This window comes from Xiphophorus couchianus, chromosome 12 (assembly GCF_001444195.1).
Source record: "Xiphophorus couchianus chromosome 12, X_couchianus-1.0, whole genome shotgun sequence".
In the NCBI taxonomy this organism is placed as follows: Eukaryota; Metazoa; Chordata; class Actinopteri; order Cyprinodontiformes; family Poeciliidae; genus Xiphophorus; species Xiphophorus couchianus.
This window is the reverse complement of record NC_040239.1, coordinates 20,467,208-20,485,416: the sequence shown is the minus strand read 5'-3', so window position 1 is coordinate 20,485,416 and position 18,209 is coordinate 20,467,208. Positions and strand designations below refer to the sequence as shown.

The 18,209-nt window shown below is 38.8% G+C and overlaps 1 protein-coding gene across 3 annotated transcripts in view; it reads left to right on the top strand.

Annotated features, from left to right (window-relative positions):
- The window catches only part of kiaa0825 (KIAA0825 ortholog), a 134,609-nt gene that overhangs the window by 49,606 nt on the left and 66,794 nt on the right, over positions 1-18,209 (top strand). For 2 of the 3 annotated variants that reach the window (XM_028033953.1, XM_028033952.1), the window contains 6 exons: positions 1,787-2,020; positions 2,101-2,405; positions 2,716-2,822; positions 5,636-5,780; positions 7,168-7,314; positions 9,715-9,809. In XM_028033953.1, coding sequence (XP_027889754.1) covers positions 1,787-2,020; positions 2,101-2,405; positions 2,716-2,822; positions 5,636-5,780; positions 7,168-7,314; positions 9,715-9,809 — 1,033 coding nt within the window. Of the gene's footprint in view, positions 1-1,786; positions 2,021-2,100; positions 2,406-2,715; positions 2,823-4,130; positions 5,205-5,635; positions 5,781-7,167; positions 7,315-9,714; positions 9,810-18,209 lie in introns of those variants that run through there. The other variant, XM_028033954.1, reaches the window with a different exon arrangement.

The following is an 18,209-nucleotide window of genomic DNA, read 5'->3' as shown; positions in this document are numbered from 1 at the left end:
TTTTAGGAGTGATTTTCACATCCTGGCTGAGTGGTAATTATTGCAGCATAAATTAGGGTGACTGGAGAAGAGTATTTGGATAGAGACAAAGCACGGGAGGGGTCGAAAAAGCAAATGAACGAAAGTGAGATAGAGTGTGCCAGAAAGAAGTTCTCAATGTCATCCAATCATCACTTATCCTCAAAGGGTAATTAGTTTAATTATTGGACTGTTCCAAATCTTTATACTATAATTTTGGTTACAGGATACCCCCAGTGCCCCCATTTCTATTTAAACTGTTTGCTGAATTAACTTTCATAGATCACATTGAGAGTTTTGACAGTTTCACCACTTACTCTGATGTTTTACCACACAGGAGTTCAAAGGTTGTTTCAAATCAATACCGGGATCGATAAAGTAAATGCAGTTTAAGGTCTGAAAATCAAGTTACTTTGAAGAACAGATCCAGAGACTTGCTTTTTTTTTCACTAGTCATATCATTTTCTATTTTGCTCCCTGTTTTGAGGGGTTTTCTTCGTCTTGGGCGCTGAGTTCACTCAGCTTTTAGTCATTCTTGTAGGTTCATGTGCCACCACTATAATTTGTAGCTTGTAGTGTTACAGCCAGAGCTGTGGGAAGTTTATAGGTGCCATGCAACCTCATTCTATAGAAGCTCTGTTATCAATAATAACAGGATTTGAAAGAGGAGAGCGATGAAAGCTACACTGCACCTGGCGAAGATAGTAAAAATGCTGCTATTGGGCCATCTGGGTTTAATACAGAACATCTGCGTAGAACCTGACCTTACTGTTTTGTAATCCAATTTCTGATTTCAAGAAATAGGCATTCTATTTGAATCAAGTTACAGGTGCCTCTGCATTTTCATTTTGTCTGCATTAACAAGTCATTTTGACATAGGGTGACCTGTAACATTGTGTTCTTTTGATTGAAACTCCACCAGTCTAGTAATGAAATATATGCATGTGGTTTTGTTTATTGAAGCTAATGTATGTACTAGAACACTGACAATCAGCAACAGCAACCACTGGTTAGATTTATCTATTCATTTTGGAGTTTTGATGACACAATAGTTTTCTTTATGATGTCCGTATACATCAAAGAACTTCAATGATTTTAAAAGCACGAATTTGGTGCACAAAATTTAATTGTGACATGCTATTTTTATTAAAATGTAAACAGAATCACATATATGATGTACTTATTTATTTTTTTAGGTAATAACCCTTGTACATTTTCTTATGCTTTGGGGGAAGTTTGTCATTTTCTCTCCGAATCAAAGTTTTTGGTTGATTAAACCCATGTATATCTAAATCTGGCAGGGCTATGAGTAACTCTGGGCTTGATTGTACACTTACATTCCGACTGCTAGTAGAACTAATGCTCCTTATTGTTTTATTAGCCATCCCTCAACATGATGCTGCCTCCACCATGCTTTACATCCGGTGCAAAATTCTCACAATAACTCAAATTTTTCTTGCCCTTGTGGGGAAGACAACTCAGTCTTTGTTTCTGCTGACTATAAAGCTTTTCTCCAGAGGTTATTTAGCTTGATCACATGGGCAGCTGCAAATTTCCCCTGTGGTTGAAAGTCATTTGTTTATTTTTTTCTTTTATGTTTTGATTCTCAGAATTAGTGAACTTATATCTGTTCTTATTTTACGCTTTTATTTTTTAGAACCGCATTTCAAACTAAAATTGTATACGTTTTAATGTCTTAAGGTTTTGTTTTATTTTACTTCAATCACTTTTTTCACTTGCTGCTTTTGTTTGGGATTTTTTTATTCAGACACTACACAGAAGGCACCAGTGGTCATTGATTGTGTCCGAGCGTTGGTGACAAAGTCAGCCAACAGTATTTTGGTACACCTGGTCTCGATGGCAGTGGCTTGGCAGGGCATGGAGGATTGTAGTCAAGCACACCAGTTTAAACAAAAGGTGCCAGAGAGTGTCCTGGCTAAAATACCCAAGGACTGGAACTATGCAGTACCTGATGGAAGAGGGAAAGATACTGGCTCCAAAGGTAAGCATAAACCCCTTTTTCTCATACTTGGAAAAAAAATCCCTACGGAAGTAATTTTTTTTATGTGTTTCTCCTTTCAGCTGTCATATCCTTAGCAATTCAAGCATTGTCCTTCATTTTTACCAACCTGCCATTGGCTGTGTCGTCGTTGCCTCTCCCTATCCGCTTCGTCTTTCAAATGGCAGAAAAGCATCTCTCCCAGCATGCCCGGCAGTTGCGCTCAATGGGGCTGTTGCTCTGGGCGCTGCTGGGGTTTCTGATCCAGAGTCTGGAAGACCTTGATGCACTTGAAGAAATCAGTGGTCTGGCTCTGGACTGCAGGGCAAAAGAATACTTATCTCTGCTCAGAGAGTGCCTCCAGGCAGCAATGAGCATCCAGCACAAGGTAAATAATTTATTCACCACGGATAAATGTGAGTTTTATTATAACCGGAGATGCTCCAATCAATTAGACAGAGATCAGAATCAGAGAATTTGCTGATTCTACAGGTTGGATCTAAAAATAACAAAAGTCAGTTAGCTAAAGCTTGATTAGTGCATAATTTACTGCACTTTTGATACAGAGCATGGATGCTGCCTTATGTATATTGAATGCATGTAATCTGTTGTGTTTTTCTATGTGATCTAATTACACTGCACATCCAAGCTGATTTGATACAACCTAAGGTGTAATTTATGTTAATGTTCTATGACAGGGAATTCCCAAACCTACAGTGCATAAAGTACTGCAAGCTCTGGAGGAAAGACGACCCAAGTGGATAAACATCCAGCTGCAGAAAGCTCGCAAACTCTGTGCAGAAAGGTGAGAGGCCACCGGAAAAGATTTCTGAAGAGGTTGTGGTCAACTTGGTACTGATTGTAGTTTAATGATTACATATGTACTATTGGTTATTTGAATAACAGAAGGGTTTATGAATTTATTTGGATCATTTGAAAATGCCTCTTTATACATTAAGTTGGAAGATCTAAGAGTATTGATTGATTGTTGCCTAGATGAAGGTTGAGGGCTGACAGAAGGAGGGTCAAACCGATTCATCTGACTGATGGTGTTTTTAGGTACTTGACATTAAAGAAAGAAAAAAAATACTCGTTTTCTTTTAATTGAGCATTCAACGTTTGATAAATTGCATCATCAGGCTAATTTTTCATTGAAAAGCTCTGAGTCAAATCGATGAATCTCAGATGTGTTTGTTTTGGTAAATGATGTGGTGGACATACCATTTGGCCTACGAGAACTCCACTATAAGATGATGGGAATCCAGCTTTCATTTTGGGTCAATCTGTGACCTTTGGCTTTCCTTTTTGTAGCTTGTTCCCAGAAACGGCGTCTCTGGCTGTTCACTTCATCATAACAAGCTCTGGGTGCATCTATCCTCATGAAAAGGCGATTTAGTGGCGTAACAACTTTAAGTAAATGAACAGATGAAAACATTTAGTAAAGCTGCAACCGGTCCTAGTAAAAGGCTCGCCTGTTACAGTAAGATGAAGAGGGGGTGAGAGGTGGAGGGAAAAAATAGAGAGAACAGATGGGGCAGCATAGAGCGTCAGGGCGAGGGGGGATGAGTGGAAAAGTGAAAGAAGAGTGATTATGTATCACCTGTCGGAGGCATTCAGTGGGATCATTACTATTCATTAAACTAACCTTCACAGGGAAGTGACGCCTGACTTGTAAACAATCAGAGAACACTGTCAGACAGAGAGAGAGCAGCGGTATTTAATAACTCCAAAAAACACAGCCACTTTTCTGCTGGCGTCATATTTGGAGTGAAACCCTTATAAAAGGACATTTGCCCCCTTCTCTTCTTTCATCTCACTTTCCTCTTTCCCTTTCCCAACTGTAATCCCCCCTTCCCACTTACTGCGCCACCCACCTTGTCTTTGCAAAGTAATTTGTAGAGGAGAAGATTATTGTTCTCCATCATGGTGACCCTGGCTGGGCTGACGGGATGCATACACAGATGAAGATGAATGCAGTTATTCCTTGGCGGAGGTCTGCCTCTTTCAGGGCACATTGGCCCTAATGACATGATTGATAGGCTGTCCCAAATCCGGAGGGGCCCTCATTAATCAACCCGCTGACTGAATCCAATCATCTGCTTCACCTGCACAGTGATGGACAGGAAAGGATACAGCGCAGGTGCTGACACGGATGCACAGCCGCCACCGCCGACAACACCACCAGCCGGGCCGCCAGGCAGAAGAATGAGGCGATGTATATGGACAAGACGGGACTCCTCTTCTTTTTGCCACCCTCAATGTCAAACAACCAATGGCTGGCTGACAGGCAACACAGCTTCTGCCATATTATAATTACAAAGAGGAAGAGGAGAAAGAGAACGAGAGAGGGAACAATGACAGGAAGTGTGTGTGAAGGAGAGGACTTGATGGACGGTGGTGTGATAGCCATCCGTACAGAAAGGGCAAGAAACGATGTGGGCGTATGCCAGGGTTGGGAACTGTACACGCTTGAGGACCTTGACATACAATTACACGTCCTAAAAAAACACACACACACGCGCATACACCAATCATTTTACTGTAGTGGGATTCTCTGGTCAGAGTTTATTCGGTTCCTCATAACAATATTTCTAATTAATTTCCTTTTTCACTTCTGTTCTGGGGCATTGCTAGAAATAAAACTGCCTCAGGCCCAAGATCTAAATATAGTCGAAAGCTTTTAGACTTAGGTTAAAGTACCCACAGAATGTAATTCATAATACTTGACAAATGACAAATGGAAGGGATGGTTTCAAAATATTTTGTAATAGACAATGTGAATTTATTGGAGTGCATGTTTCAATCCCCGTTTTTCCACAGCTGTGACAGATCTTTCTGGAGTTTTGCAACATCTAGAGAGTAAAATCTCATCCTTTTCTTTTTGGTCAAATTGGCTCAAGCCCAGTCACATTGGATGGAGAGCTTAGTTTTCAAGTTTTGCAAAAGTGCTTCTTTAACAGAAACGTCCTCATGTGTGCTTTGCACTCAACATGGCTTGTGTCAAATGACCAAGTGTTCGGACTTTCTTTTAACAGTTCAGTAATCTTCTCAAAAGACAGATTTGTACAGGACATGACTGGTAGATGTTCCATCAACAGATTCATTCACCTGAGCTGTGCAGCTTAACAGCTCCTCCAGTGTTACAAGAATGTTCTGCTTCTTTTTAATTTAAGTTGAATGTCCTTCATACTGACTTTATAATGCATTCACTAGCAGAATCTTTTTTTTAACAATACTTTGTTTAAAAAAATGATATGGAGCAACTGCCCAGTAAGATGGGTCTGACAATATCTATTATGTATATTAATATTCATCAGTCTTGACTGAATAGTTCCAGATATCTGGGGTTAATTTTATTTTTCTTTGGTAAAAGAAAAAAAAAAAAATTAAATAAATAAATATATATATATATATATATATATATATATATATATATATATATATATATATATAATACTGTATATATACATAGATTTTTGTTTTTAACTCGGTGGTGGGAATGATTCAGAATGTTAATTTCCAACTTGGATCCAAATTTTTCTCTTAACTGGAAACAACTTTTTAGAGACCCTCTTCTTGTTTCCCTTCACCTCTCTATTTGTTGTCTTTTTCTCTCAGCCTCTCGGAGCAGGGAGCAGACAGAGGAGCTGCTGCGGCTGAACTGACTGAGCAGAAAATAGGCCTGATGCTGCTGGAGGTCTGCCACAAAGCAGGTGGCTGCGCCTACCTGAGGCAGATCTATCACATCATCCAAGGCAATGAGGTAGGGAAGCGCCCGAGCTCCCCAGCAATTAGGTGGCTGCTGGCCTGAGGCCGCAGGCTGTTTGGGAGGGGAAGAGGTACTGCTTGTGTGCAGTCTGCTTGCTTTGATCTCGTCATGTGCAGGTGACCTCCAAGGTGCAAACCTTCTGTGAGTTCTCTACCAAAAAAATAGCCAGTCACAATGAGCTGATTCAGGATAATGCTGTTCATGTGGAGGAAATGCACCTTTTTAAAAATGAAATAAACAATATACTATCAAAATTAACACCTGAATTTAACTGGATGGATAGATGAGTGTATTTGTCATTTACAAAGAGATGTTTGTTATTTAAGTTTGAATTGGAAAAAGAAAGAGACGTGCTTATTTTGCTAATTAAAACAGGAACATATTTAAACATCCTTTTCAATTTTCTTTCAGGTAAGTGTTAGATGATTATCTGATATGTAGATTTTTTTTTTTAATTGAACTGATTCAAACTGTAAATTGTAACAGTCCAGATTTTCTCACCTCCTCTGGTTAGGAGAACATCCTGTGGAATAACACAAACAATAAGCAAGACTCCAAGCCTGTAGTTTTTTTTTATATTATTATTTAATTTGGAGTCCTAGTGAAATTTGGACAGTCTTGAAAAGCTTAGAGAACTATGAAATCTGGCTTTATTATTTTCTAAGCCTTTACAATAAGTACAGAGTGTGAACAAATTCAGACTTTTAATAAAAGGCATACATTTTACGAAACCAGATGTTTTTGGACAATAATTTTAAGAAAAGCTATTTTAGAAACCGCAAGCACCTGTGGATGTTTCACGACGATACTCAGGTGATGGAACAGGTAATGACAAGGTTGTACTCTGGGAGTTTTACATAATAAAGTCATTAGGAAAACAGCTGAGAAGTGTTGTTCCTTGCTGTCTTATGTATTTACTAATGGAAATGTAGAGAACAGAGTGCCTGGGTAAGCACAATGCAACAGGACAAACTCTGCACAATGCTGTATTCTGCATTTCTTTAAAGACAAACAAAACTGTCGGTGGAATCAGTTTTAAGGAGATATTCAATTAGAAAAAATGTGACTGGAAATTAATATTACCTTTACTATGCTATACAGTTGTTCCTTTGTTTAGCCTGTAAACGTTGACATTCATTAAAAATTGTTGAATATCCTTAACAGTCTTTCAAATATCTATTGTTTGATGTTGATTCAACTGTATGCTAAATTATCATTTGTGCGATTTGTTATTCTTTGAGTTTGATGAAAATATAATGTACTTGTAACATAACTTTTAGCTTTGGAGGTCTGAATCTACAGCTTTCTTTCTTTTTAGCTATTTTATGTACCGTACTCATATGATAATATGTTCCTGTTTTGGCTTACGTTCTGGGTGCAGGAGCTCTTGATGTCTAAACTCAATGGGAACACAGACTCCACAGATCTCTCAGTGAAATTTGATGTCAGCCCAGAGAGTGTCGATCGCACTGCATACTTCAATCCTCTCCTGCAGTTTGACCACATTGGCAAGAAGAGACTGAATCAGGTTTGTTCAGCTTTCTAATAGGTTTCACTTTCTAATAGGTTCTTATCTACACTTGTACGACTGAGTTAAATGTCAAAGTGAACTTGAACTTTTTCAGACTTTGCATTATTGCCTGGGTATACCTGTTATGTGTCATTTAACTTTAACCAAGGACAAGGGCTTACTGTTGAAGGTGAGGATCTGCCGAGTGCTTAGTGAACTATAGCTCTCTCTGAACTTTTCTGCTCTTTCTTGTTTCCCAAAGGTTGCTGCCTTTTTCAGGCATGGTGCTTTTGGCTGTTAGAAAAGAAAGCTGAAAAAGTAGGAAAATGAAAGATTTTTTTTTCATGAAACTGGGTAAAGTTAAGGTGAATTACTATCTTAAAGTGCAGCTCGTTGGAGCTTTGAAATACATCTTTTGTCATTGCAAACCCAACCTCAGGAGTGCCACCATGATGTTCAGTTTCCTTGGCTCAAAAAAATATTCGCACCCTTTAAACCTTTTTCTACATTTTACCATGCTACCACCAAGAACTTCAGTGTGTTCTTGACATTTTATGTGTCATATAGGAGCACATAATTGTATGTACATTTTTTATGAAGTATTTTGAAATTTCAGGATTTCCAAAAAAGAGGGCCTTATGATGATTGAAAATAATGTATTGTTTTACTAGTTTTACTTGTAAATGTGTGTGCATTGCATTTGTACCCAGTCCCTTTTACTCTAATACTCCTAAATCAATTAAGTGCAGCCAGTTGCTTTCAGATGTGACCTAATAAGCAAATAAGCAGAGTCCACCTTTTGTAAATTAATCGGTATAAATACAGCTGTTCTGTGAACACTTCAGAGGTTTGCAAAACCCTCCCGTGGTCTGAGCACGATGCACAGGAGGAGCGCAAAAAATGTCACGGTCGGACGGTGGGGAATCAGGGTGGTTGTCCCGTCAGACCATCAATTTCCAAAACCACACACAAAAAAACGTGTAAAGACACACACTGGGTCAATGTGACCCTGCCGAACCGCACACAGAGTAAAAAAATAAAAAACTCATGCCGTCTAAATGACACCATCTCTTAAGACCGCATGAGGGTTGCAGATGGACGAATCTTAATACAGGGCAGTGCTGAAGGAAAACCTGCCACTAACTGCAAGAGACTTCAAACTGTGCCAGAAGGTTTATATTTCTGTAGAAAATGACTTTAATCATAAAACTATAGTGGAATGATGTAAATCAAATCATATAATTGTGTTAGAATGGCCACAGTAAGGTTTGAATGTAAATCCAATTTGTAATTTGTGGCAACCTTTACATAATTACCGTTTCGACTCACTCTCCATTCAGTTTGACTGCTTGAGCTATTTCGCGAAGAAGAATGGTCAAAATGTCAGTCTGTGGATGAGCTGGAAGAAACAGAATCAACAAGATTCAGAATTTCAAAACACTGCATTAAATTCATTACAAGTGCAATAATGTTCGTGGGGAGAAATTTTTAAGCCATCGGTATTTAATTTAAAATACTGTCCCTCATAAAAACTAGATTCAATTTTTTTGTGAAATACTGTTGATCTCAATGAAAACAGTCATTGAAATGTTCCTATTTATTTAAAATATATTTATATATAGGTATTTAAATAACAGAATCAACAATGCTCATTGCCATTGCATTTAAAGATCTGACACATTTTAATCCAAAGACTTTGCCCGTTTTAGGCTTATCGCATGAGGCTGCATAGCTTTGCATAGAAACACCCTATTAAGGGAATGATTAAAATGCCTTTTCTGCTTCAGGTGCCAGTGTTGTTTGTCAAATAAAAGGGAATGGAGAGAAAACAAGTTACATCCATCAATCAACCATTAGGAGGAGAAATAGAACTGGAAGGATGGATGGATGGATGGATGGATGGATAGATGGATGGATGGATGGATATGAGGGTTTTCTTGTTTTCTCAATAAGACTCAAACCTGGAGTTAATAGTGGCAGTTCAGGGATCAAAGCTAGTCTTATTGTCTTAGTTCTTATGATGAAATTGACTAAGTGTGGTTGTTGATGTTTACACTTTTTTGTGCCCATGTCCAAGAGAAAGATGGAGAGAGAGAGAAAATGGGAGATGGCAGGATGCCACTGAAGATGGAAAGTGAAAAAGCACAGCAAGAAGAGTAACGACTCACTCCAAAAATTGATTTATCTTTCTATAAATGATGGCTACATCCCCCCAAATGGCTTTATAAATTAATTGCTGTCTTATTGGAATAAAAACCTTCTTGTGCGGACATGATTGATATTCAATGTCGTGGCCTGCTCTGGAGTACCCCCCGCCCCCTCCTTCTTTGTTAGTGGGGTCCCAGCTGGAGCGGTAATGCACTGATGGTATTAACCCTGATTAATAACTAACAATACGCTTTCCTCATACATCAACAGAGCGAAGTGGTTGACTGGACGTGGGACTGGCCTAGGCTGCTGCCAGCCTATGAGGGCATGAGTCAGGTCACCTTCAGAAGTCTGGTAGCCAACAGGTAAGACTGTACTTAATAGGTATGTATGGATTCGGACAAGGACTACAAACTAAAACGACATACGTTCAATTTATCAGTTCTTCAGATGACCACCTTGTTCATTCTTGTTTTAAAGCTGAGTTGTGGAAACAGCTAATTAGTAGATTAGATCTTCACAGAAAGATGTTGCTTCTTTCTGTGACAGATGATTTTTCATAAGAAGTTACTTTAATTGATAAGTTGAGGCGGTGGTGAAATCAGGTGCTGCACAGCTGCAGGATGAAGTTCACACAATAAAGCTGAATACTGGTCAGTGTCATCCAACCCATATCTGTTTTTGTTGGCACGCTGATTTTAATTTGCTTGTTTTGTTAATAACAGTACCTCTGCTCTGTGTTGTCTTCATTTGAACTAAATGAAACAAAGCACAGAAGCAGGTTTTGGCTCATTTCGTTGTTGCTTTTTTTCCTAATTAGTAAGAGCCACAGTGTCTCCCTTAAATCACAATGGAAGTTTTTTCGCCTTTCAAAATAACAATCTTTCATATATGTGTCCAACCTCACTCCGCCGCTGCAGTGTTCTCTTCAAAAGAGTGGGTTTTCCACAGAAAGCTCTCTTCTGTGTCTTAATTATTTAGAGTTTTGTTGAAATTATACGATACAACGGAGCTTAATTGTATAGGATGAAAGTTGCAATGTGGATTGGTAGAAGGATGTTGGAGCCATATAGGGTTTGCTCCTTTTGCTGCTTTATGATGATGACAATTGCAGTGGTTTTGAGTGGGGTTAATGTTTTTGCTGGGGTTTTGATAAGGAGTGCACTATGTTAATTTCTTTTAGTTTAAATAAGGGATCATATTTGCATGTTCCTATGTACTTAGTCTTTCTTGTTAAAATTTCACAAGTTTAAGTCATAAAGAGAACTCTATATCCACTCTTCAGCACAATGTCTCTCTGTCATCCAGATTCATGTTTCTTTATGCTCTTTTGTCTTCAGCTTACCTTATAGGCATTGAGACCATTGTTTTTTCTTCTAAATTGGGAGCTACGTAAATATATATAGCAATATTTTTCTGTTAAAATTCTTATTTTAAAAAATCTCTTACCATCCATCTCACTATCAGTGGTGGCAAATGTGGACGCTTGTCCAGCCTAGTGGCCAGTGAATAAAAGAAATGGACCTCTCTTTTATGTCATATATAACCCAAGGAAACAAAATATCAGATTATTATTTAGTAGAATCTAAAAGCTGTAGTCCTCTTAACAAAGTGAAATACGTGGAGACTCAGTGGTAAAGCAGCACAAATGAACGTAGAGGCTGAAGTTCTTGATGCAGCTTCAAGGGTTTGATTGGTGACCTGAGTCGCTATCCTGCAAGTTTTTTCCCTCTCTGCCCTTCCTGTGAAGCTCTTATTAAATAAAGTAAAATATTACAAATCTTAAAGGGCTTGATTTATATTTATTTTAAAGCGAGCATTAGTGATATCAGTAGTTGTGTCCCTAATGGATTTTCTCCCCCTACTGAATAAATTTACAGATTAAAGATGTTTTTTTTTTCCTAAAGTGAGAGATTATATAACTGCAGTAAAATATATATTTATTTTAGCTGTTTGCACATCTGATCCAGGGATGCCTGTAAATGTCTCAGATGTTTTGTAAAATGCATTAAGTGCATGTGTTTTACCTGATCCGAGCTTACTTGGAGATCTCAGGACTAATAAAATTGAGCTGATGATGGATAAAGACTGGCTGGCTCAGATCTCAGTGTCACCTGACTGAAGTTTTTTTTGCCTACGACCACCTTTCCTGTCCCATCCTCCCATTCCTCTCTTCCCCTCCTGCTCTGCAACAGGCATAAATATTTATGCAGGTATGTGACACATATTAGATTGCAGTACTTCAGGCTGTTCCCTGTTCTCCATTCACAGCTGTCACGCTGCCAGCTATCAGGGAGCTATGGGGCTACTGCACCTTGTCTCCATGCCTACGCCCAATCCATTCTAAATCACTGCCATTGTAACACACACACACCTTTCTAACAAAGGGCAAGCTCTGCATCTGCCAAGGACACGGGCCTAATAAGGGTGAAGTACGCAGCACTGTGCTATGCTGTGACGAGCGTTGTCGCCTTCATGCCTCTACCTCATCTTCCCACATACACATAACCCATTCTTCCCCTCCCTTATTTGCTGCTTTGTTGCATGGTAAAACAGGGACTGTCATAGCTTGACTGAGCCAAATTAGGGTTAGGGCATTCATGAATAGAAACTGGATAAGGTGGATATTAAGTCAGATAGAGGAAGGCAGAGAAATAGAGAGATTGGAGCTTGCAGTTTGAGATTGTGAGTGACACATTAAGAGACGACAGTCAATTTTCATAAGGAACTAAAAGAAAAATAGGAATAGGAGGGGGTAAAAGTTATATAATTTACCCTAATCTCCCAATATCAAAGTGTCTTAAATGCTGTCATTTCCATCATTAGCCGCTCTTTGTTAGGCCTGAGGAGTGGATTTCATGGAGGATTTGGAGAATGGCTTTGGTTCTGCCTGAGTCACTCACAGAAAGCAGGAAGCTGGTTCCATGACTGCTGACATGTAAGCTGTCAAACTTTCCCTTGGATTCATAAGTGCTCAAAAATATCTCTTGAGCTATAGAAGTTAATTCTCAGATAGGCATGTTTGATCCACTGAGCTGTTTTGTTGAGATGAGAATGAGGCACTTTGTATATCATTGGGATATTTTCATACAGACAACAATTGGTTTTCTTCCACTTTAGTTGCTGGGAAAATTGTAGCATGCAGGATATTATATATATATATACAGTATATACTATATAGAAGTTCTTCCCAGTAATTTAGAACAAAAAAGTTAATTTATTTTATTTATGTAGTTCAAAAAGTGAAACTAAAATTTATCAGATTTTCTACATAGAAACTAAACTTGTTAATACAGAATGATGTATTAGAAGTGTTTAATTCTGATTATTTTTGATTAAACCCTATAGCTTACACTACTACTACAAATCTTTTAAATTATAACGCACTTTACGTGTACATCTCAAAGTGCTACAAAATGACAAAAAAACCTCATTAACCAATGTAAAAACAATAGTACTTGTTTAAAATATCAATCATACGATCTTAAGAAGATTTCCCAAAAAGCAGCTTATCAGAAAATTATGATTTTATGTAATAACAATTTTTGTTATTTTACATGCAATACTTATGTAAGCCATAATCACCAAGATTAACACAGCAAAGTTGCTTTGTATAACTGTATAGTAAATGTATATAAGTATCACCGTTTGAACTAAGCTACTTACCCCCATTGTTTTCAATAAAAAAGTGAAATAGTGAGATTTCATGACAATCTTAGTTGTAGCAGTGATGCCCAATATGAATGTTTGAGTTGTATAAAATAAGATAAATCATTCTTACTTTCCATGGTCCACAGTTTTCTTTCCATCTTAAAAGTTTTAGTCTCCTTGAATGACTTCTCTTTTCTGTACACAGATGATGTTATTTCTTCCTCACCAGACTTTGTGAGTTAGCAGAGTGGCCCATTGGCCTCCAATATATTGTTATAGTGGCAGGACAGTTATTGTGCCCAGGTTTTATGTCACATTCTAATGGCGCAAGGCTATGAGTTAAGGGCGCTGGGCTTTTAAACCAGGGCTGTTAAATCACAGTTCAGATGACTTCATTAGCTGAGCTGGACACACACTGGAACATTTGAGCCTTTGCACACAAACACACACACTTCCCCGCACACGGCCTCGCATACATACATACACTTACACTCCGCTACCTTGACAATGTAACATCAGGGCCAGACAGGAGGCATAGTCAATTTATACAGGTGTGTGTGTCCTTCTTTGTCACCTGTCACTTCCGTTCCCTCAGCATGATGGCTCATCCATCATCTGCAGATTGAGCTTTTCAGCAGAAACTAGACTGATTAATACTACGGGACCCCCAGGGTTGACTAGCTGACTGGCTGACCTGACTTCCATTCAACACTGGCTTTTGATGTGTATGTATGTAAGTAGATTGATAGCTTCTTTGCGAGGTAACTTTTTAGACTACTTATCTGTTTACTACAAGGTGGCCTAGGTTGGGTGGGAGTTTTGTAATTGATGAAAACGCTGTTTTATTTTGTTGGTGGATGATGAGATACAAATATATTGGCTGAAAATCAGAGAAGCTGACTATACTATTTATTTTGATAGCTTTGATGATGAATCGCAAATTAAAATATTTGAAAATAATTGCTAGAAGGAATCCATTTGGGGATCCCAAAATCTTTCCAGGCAGAAAAAGATTGTGGTTCATCCAGCAAGTTCCATGTATGGCCTGGAGTCTCCTTCCAATTGGACATGTCTGGATGACCTCCAAAGGATGGCAGTCAAAAGGCATCCTGATGAGATACCCAAACCATCTCACCTGACTCCTTTCAATGCAGCAACTCTGCTCCGAACTTTCCCTTTTAACAATTTTTTATCCCAAAGAGAGATCACGACCACCTTAGAAAGGAAGTTTGTTTAAACCACTTACCTCTAAGATGTAATCCTTGGAGACATGATCTATATCTTACCATTGGTAAGGGTCAGGCTGTAGATGGATTATTAAAATTGAGCTCTGCTTTTTTAGCTCATCTACTTTTTCACCATTGTTAAACCACAGGAACTCTGCACATGAGGCAAAAACCCGTCTATTTGTAAGCATCATGAAGAGGATCACTGTCTAGTTACAGCCCTGATGAGGCGTGATCTAAACTGGGGTTTATGGTGGTATACTTGTTACCACCACTGGCTTGCAGAAAATAAGATCCAAGGTGTGAATCATGGGTCTGGTTTTTCTGGATGTGTGTGCTCTCTTCTAGCACTGTGGCTTTCTACAACAGACATGAATGCTAGCTTAATTGTTTCATTAGGTATGAGTATGTGCATCCAATAGCTGTTTTTCCTGATTCTCTCTGTTGGCCTGTAAATTTCTGGAGACTCCTCCTCTCACCTATTTATCCTCTGGAATTGACACAACCTCCCAACCCCCTAACCTTGTAATCATAAGCAGATATAGAAAATGAATGATGTTGAAGGATAGACATAATTCATTAGAAGAAACTTGCACGCAAATGATCTGAATTAAGTGTCACTATTTTATAATTGAAATGTGTTCATTCTGCCCCATTCTTAAACTTACGAGGCACTCGTTCTTATAATTGCTGGAAGTCAAAGTATGAAGTGTTTCAAATGAATATGACGAGTTTTCTCCTGAGTTAGATGTATACAAACGGATAACTCATCTGCCTTGTCCTTGGTGAGCCTTTGAAAGAAACCTTTTCCACAGTGAGCACTTGAAACACCATTCTTCCATACTTTTGTATCAAAGAGTCAAAAGAAACTCAACACCTCTATAGGCTGGGATTAATGGCAACTTTACTGACCCTTCACTTTATTCTTTCTTTTGATTGTGCTATGAGGCCTTTATGTGCCAAAGTCTTTCATGTCATTTTTCTTTCCCATACAAAGAAAATAAAACAGAAGAAAGTATGGTGTATTGCCCCAGACAGAAGTCAGGTTTTAACGGTCATCTGCCAAGGTGACTTTGTAAAACTATATTCCAGTGCCTGTATGTCAGCGAAGGTCCTCTGACCTGGTTGATAAGGGGCAGCTAGCTATGAGGAATGACACTTCATGTGTCACAGGGCACTCTTCCACTCCATCACTTGGACCTAGTATCATCCAAGGACATTACCAGTGGTAAGACACCACTGGTGCCCCTTCAAAAACGGGATGGGAAAATGTGAGGGCCTTACACTGCTCACCTATCAACTCAGGTTCAACTCAGCACATTCGTTATGTTATTGAAAGTCAGTTTATTTCAGTAAGAATTATAAAAGTGAAACTCATATAATATACAATCACGTTTATTTATTTATGTCTGGTGATTTAATAAACATGGCTTACAGCTAATGAAAACCCAAAATCTGGTTTCTCATAAATAAAAACTGAAAATTGCCAATGTTTTTTAAAGCAGAAATGGAAGCATGCAGAAAAGTGTGTGACTGTCCTGTATACTAGGTGAACCCTGAACTTGGTTGGAGCTCATTTTGCATCAGCTTGACATGGCATGGAGTCGCGCAGCCTGTGGCACTGCTGTAATTTTAGGGAAGCCTAACCATCTTAAATGGACTCTAATATGTTTTCTGAACCAGTCTATGTTAATTTCTTCTAAATTCTTGTGTCATGTACAGTGCTTTATGGTCATCTAAAGGCTGTAGTACAACAGTTTTTCATTCACTTAACTTTTTGTGCCTTGCAGTCCTTGTGAATGGTGTCATTAAATGTTCACTGAGAAATTATCCTTTCAGCTGTTTTTCTTATCGTTATGTTAGTCATAACATTTTTTTTTTCAAATATTTTGTCAGTTTTACATAATATTCCAATTTTCAGAAAAAACAAACTATGTGTTTTATTAGATGTAAGCCATAGCCATCAAAATTCAACAAAATAAACACACACATCAATGTGTTTGTGTGATCAATATGTATGTGAGTTTGGGTTTTCAAAGGGAATTACTGAAAAGTTATACTGATGCACATACTGTATATGCCTGAGCTAAGTTTCAAAGCATTTTTTTATTTTTATTTTGTTGAGTAAGCACTGTTTTTTTCTATTTTTATAAAATGATAAACAATAGCCATAACAGATTTTTAAATGGCCTGTAGGTTAAGTAATTCAATATTGTAAGCGATAAAGAAACGTTCAAACAACAAAGTGTGTCCTCTGCATTTACTGATCATTTCTGTTACCCCTTAGGTCCATAACAATAGCAGTTTGTGGAAAAATGCCAGTCTGTGGCATTCTCTTGCTTGAGCAGCTCCTTAAATTGCAGCAATAGACGCTTGTGCTTTCAGAAAGTGGGCAATCGCCATCTGTTCCTGGGCGCTGCCATATGGTGGGCTTTTTTCTCAGGGAATAAAATAAAAACAAATATGTCAGAATGTTCGTCTTCCTCCACGGACGCTGATCAACCTGGGGAAAAGCTGGATCGGAGTGTGTCTGGATTAATGGTCTTACTTTATGCTTCAGGGAATGAGGAAATGTTTGTGCTTGTGTTTGCTGGGGCTCTGTGTAGGTGTGCGATGACTGTACATGTGCATCCTTTGTAAGGGCATGTACATGCTAATGTATGTGCCTGTTCCTGTAAGTGTTTACTGAATCATTTATCTGACTTAACGGGGAAAATCTTATCTTTTAGTTTTCAAGCAGCTGGTTGCCCTAGTCTAGGTTGCATTAAAAACACACACAGGAGAAAAGGAGCTTCAAGGTTAGCCAGAGTGACATTTCATGGCTGCTACTGCCAGAAAAACAAGGAGAGATGCTCTCGAGCCATCATCAGGCTCTCTGTCTTGCAAGGCCAGGAATTCAAAAGACTTGTCAGTTTTGAAAATCAGGGGAGTGTGATGTGTCATTGAGGAAGGGCTGCTTTCTTCTCTCATCGTTCCTCTTGTGTGTCCCTTCCACTGACTGACAGCTAGAGATGGGAGTCTGTTTTGGTCGAGACAGAATGTATCTTTTGTCTGCTTGGTTATACATGCTATGTTTAGTCTTCGCTACCTTTGAACAGCACTGACACATTGAAGTTTTCATTAGCCGTAAGCAGGTGGCGTTGGCGAGGGAAGGCCTACTGCATATGCTGATATGCACGTGTTTCTGCACTAGGCCAAGTGGTCTAAAGCAGGCACATCGTGGAGGGAGTACCATACATGTGTCCGTATGCACAAATGTGTGTGAATGTTCAGCATTACACTTTAGTGTATGTTATACTTGGAGGTTTGCTCCAAAGGCGAATAAATCAGTGATGCCTGGGATAAGGCCATGGCCCCTCCTCAAACTGCACAGACAAGCTGAGAGGCTCATTAATCAAACGGCCAGTCACAGATGTGATGGCTTCCACACAAACCGCCAGCAGACTGTGAAAGTCACATCCAACAGAGTCAACTGTCAGCCAGGCAGGCAGGCTGCACTTTCCTCCCCACTTCGTTCTTTTTCCACCCCCTGTTGTATTTATCTCTCACTCTCCCTTTACCTTCTCTCACCTCCAGCATGATGCCTCGGTGTGATACATCTCAAATATTTGTCTTGTCCCTCTAAAAACGATCTCAAGGGTCGAGGAAAATCCATCTTCTCAGAGAGTGGTCATGGTCAGACCATTCTGGAGGCACGAGGCATCAGTCATTACTACACATGACTCCGCTCGACGTGCTAACAGCAGAGCAAAAGAACACATTTTGTTCTGTAACCTTTGCTGCGCAGGCATCTATTGTAACCTGTTTGTTTGATATCTGTATTTCGCTGTCTCAAAGAAGAGTTGCTTCATGTTATTAAATATATATATATATATATTTATATATATA